Source organism: Quercus robur, chromosome 12, assembly GCF_932294415.1.
Source record: "Quercus robur chromosome 12, dhQueRobu3.1, whole genome shotgun sequence".
In the NCBI taxonomy this organism is placed as follows: Eukaryota; Viridiplantae; Streptophyta; class Magnoliopsida; order Fagales; family Fagaceae; genus Quercus; species Quercus robur.
In genome coordinates, this window is record NC_065545.1 from 13,176,457 (window position 1) to 13,179,898 (window position 3,442).

General features: G+C 34.4%; 1 protein-coding gene across 1 annotated transcript; it reads left to right on the plus strand.

Moving 5' to 3' along the window:
- Positions 1-368: 368 nt before the first annotated feature.
- On the plus strand, positions 369-2,303 carry LOC126710135 (desiccation-related protein PCC13-62-like). Its single transcript, XM_050410517.1, has 3 exons — positions 369-754; positions 893-1,118; positions 1,735-2,303. Exons 1-3 carry the CDS (start codon positions 441-443, stop codon positions 2,110-2,112), a joined length of 918 nt encoding a protein of 305 aa, XP_050266474.1. The 5' UTR covers positions 369-440; the 3' UTR covers positions 2,113-2,303.
- Positions 2,304-3,442: the final 1,139 nt, after the last annotated feature.

Genomic DNA, 3,442 nt, shown 5'->3' on the forward strand with positions numbered 1-3,442 from the left:
TGCAACATTAGAAAGGAAAAAGTAGAGAATTCTTATTTTTGTGTGTAACACCAACAGTACAATAGATTTTGTTATTAATATTATTTAAAAAAAAAGATTATATTGAAAATTAAAAAGAGAAATATTCCGTACTCTTGTAGATAAAACCTGATCAAGAAAACCCAGAGAATTAAATGTTCCTACATTTACTTCTTATTAAGAGTTCTTTAAGTTGACAGCGATGATTACTGTATTTAGCCTTAGGAGAAGGTAATTTGAGATTATTGACTTTTTGTGTGCATGTGACGCCCGAACCTTAAATGTGTGATCTATTTACATGCTCTCTCTCTCTCTCTCTCTCTCTCTCTCTCTAAAAGGTACGTAGTAATTAATCGTAACCTCATGCACATGTACGTACCACAAATCACTTCGTTATTTTGCTAATTAGCTACACTTACACAATGGCTAGTCCAATTCTCTTCTCTGCCTTTCTCTTTATTCTTACACTAGAACTAGATGCCAGCCAGGTCATGGCTGCTCCCGACTGTGGACCAATTCAAGCCACTGATGTTGATCGGATTGAATTTGCTCTGAACCTTGAATTCCTAGAAGCTGAGTTTTTCTTGAATGGTGCACTTGGTCGTGGACTTGACAGTTTCGCTCCATCTTTTGCTAAGGGAGGTCCGCCTCCCATTGGTGCCAAGAAGGCCAATCTTGACCCTCTTGTTGCTAAGATCATCGAGGAATTTGGTTATCAGGAAATTGGCCATCTTAGGTACTAAAACAAATAATACAATCATGTTTATATATAATTGGAATTTTTCCTTTCCGTCTTGTTGTAATTGTTCCATAGTAAAGAAATTACTCCATATATAGCCCACTCTCATTGATGCTCGCTTAACATAACTTTCAGGGCTATTATTAACGCAACAGGTGGAATTCCAAGGCCTCTGTTGGATCTCAGCACTCAGACTTTCGCAAACATTTTTAACCAAGCTTTTGGTTTCAAATTGACCCCTCCATTTGACCCTTATCTTAACACAATCAATTACTTGTTAGCAAGCAATTTGATCCCTTACGTAGGGCTTGTGGGTTATGTTGGCACCATTCCAGACCTTACAAGCAGTGATTTTCGAAGGGTAAGAACCCGCAACTTCCTCCCACAAGTCAAATTACTCCTTTTATGAACATATATATATATACATATACATATACGTATTAAGAAGTACAGACACTTTAAAATCCCTTAATCTTTGTGTTAGACAGAATACTCTTACATGCACGTCCTATGATATAATTCTTTTTATTTTAAAATTCCTTTGATTTTAAATATATATATATATTTAACCATTTTGATAGTTGTTATTTATTTTAAAAACTTAAAATAAACATAAAATACGCCTTCAAGTAAATAAAATATAACCACCAGCTAGTGTGGCTTAGTGGTTGCCCCCTTCTTGATGGCTGTGCCAGGTGCGGGTTCGAGTCCTCATACCCCACAGGTGTGGGGTTTGGACTTTGGTTTCTAAAAAAAAACAAAGCACAAGGGTGGAGTCCAAGTCGCGGGCACCATTATGTGCTGGTGGTACCCACAGGCGATGTATCTGTGGGGTGTGGTCGGCTGTGATAACACACGTGAGCCACCCTTTTTGGTTTCTCAAAAAAAAAAAAAAAGTAAATAAAATATACTTTATATATATATATATATATATATTAATCAATTATCGTATGTATCCCTTTTATCTGTTTTGGTAGTTGGTTGCTGGGCTTCTAGGAGTGGAGGCTGGACAAGATGCAGTTATACGAGCATTACTTTATGAGAGAGTCAACGAAATAGTGCTGCCATATGGAAAAACCGTGGCCGAGTTCGTTAACCGTACTGCTGAGCTTAAAAATAGGCTAGCCAATTGTGGTATCAAAGATGAAGGCATAATAGTACCTCAATCCCTTGGTGCAGAGAATCGTACAAACAATAACATCCTTTCAGCTAATACAGATTCCCTTTCGTATGCTCGGACACCACCTGAGATCTTAAGGATAGTGTATGGAACTGGTAGTGAGAACAAGCCTGGTGGGTTTTATCCTAATTGTGCAGGTGGGAACATTGCAAGGCGATATCTTAGCCCAGCATAAGAGATTCCATTAATTAGATCTAATAACAATAAGAATAACACTAAGAAGCTTCCAATGAATGAAGCTTTTGGAATAACATTCAAATATATGCTAAACAACATATGTTTTGAATTTGAATCCCCTCTACCATGTGTTGTAAGAAAAACAAATTATTATATCGAATAAGAATGAGGAGCTTAGACTGTTTTGAATTTGGTTTGTTCATTCGTTTGTTAGAGTTTTGTTTCCAACTTATCCATCTTATTTTGTTTATATTTAAAATTTTAAAGTCTCAATTTAATTAATTCTTTTATGTATAGACTCTTATCCATCTTTATTTTTAAATCCAAACAAATACTAAGATAAATGTAATACTAATAGTTAGGTAGTAGACTAATGATACTTCTCTTGTAAAGGAGGAGGCTTAGGTTTGACTAATGTTATATTTATGATAATTTATAGATTGTAAAAACTCATGCAGTGGAAGGCACTAATTGGAATATCCATTTTCTTCTCTTCTCTTGAAGCCAAAAATTTATCAATTAATTAAAAAAAAAATTTGTAACATATTGGACGCCATGAGCCATCGATCATGAAACCTTAAAACATGAAAAAGAATCATGCAAATCCTTGTCCACTGTCATGCATAGCTAGCTAGCTTTGCTTAATTATATATATATATATATATATAATTTTTTTTTTTTTTGAGAAGAACTTAATTGTATAATTTAAATTTGAATATATGTTGTAATTAACCACTTAAGCTAAAGCGATGTACATGTGTTGTACATAACTTGTATATAATTAAATATGTATACGGGCAAGTTTGGAAAACCCACCTCATAAGTCACAACCTTTATGTTTTGCTTTCATGGTATCAAATTCCCTAAATCTTGCGACTATGGCATGTTCCTTATTTCTTAACGTCTCTCACATTGTGTTGATCAAGCAAGCTATGATTTGTGGATTGCCCAACTCCTCCCTATTTTGAAAATTCATAATTTTATTGGTTTTTTTGATCGAACTAATTATGTCCATCTCACTTTCTTCTTAATTCTGATGGGAAACCAACAACTGAGTTAATCCTATTAAATAGAGACATATTGGCTGGAATTGGGTCATGCGTCCCATTAATGGGCAAATTGATTGACCAAGCTAGGCAAAATCCTACACTTCAATTCCTTGAATGGCATCAACACTTCAATATGTTAATCCCATCACTTTTCCAAAATCCTACACTTCAATATGTCCCGAATTTATCAAAGTTTCAATTACAGTTTCATTTAACAATAGAACTACCAAAAAATGTGAACCTTTAAAATTAAGCAAGATAGTCTAATTAAATATTTTA

Excerpts from the sequence above, each read along its gene's own strand:
- LOC126710135 (XM_050410517.1), top strand. The coding sequence starts at position 441 with ATGGCTAGTCCAATTCTCTTCTCTGCCTTTCTCTTTATTCTTACACTA. Across the intron at positions 755-892 it reads CAGGAAATTGGCCATCTTAG|GGCTATTATTAACGCAACAG; the intron begins GTACTAAAACAA and ends CATAACTTTCAG. Across the intron at positions 1,119-1,734 it reads CAAGCAGTGATTTTCGAAGG|TTGGTTGCTGGGCTTCTAGG; the intron begins GTAAGAACCCGC and ends CTGTTTTGGTAG.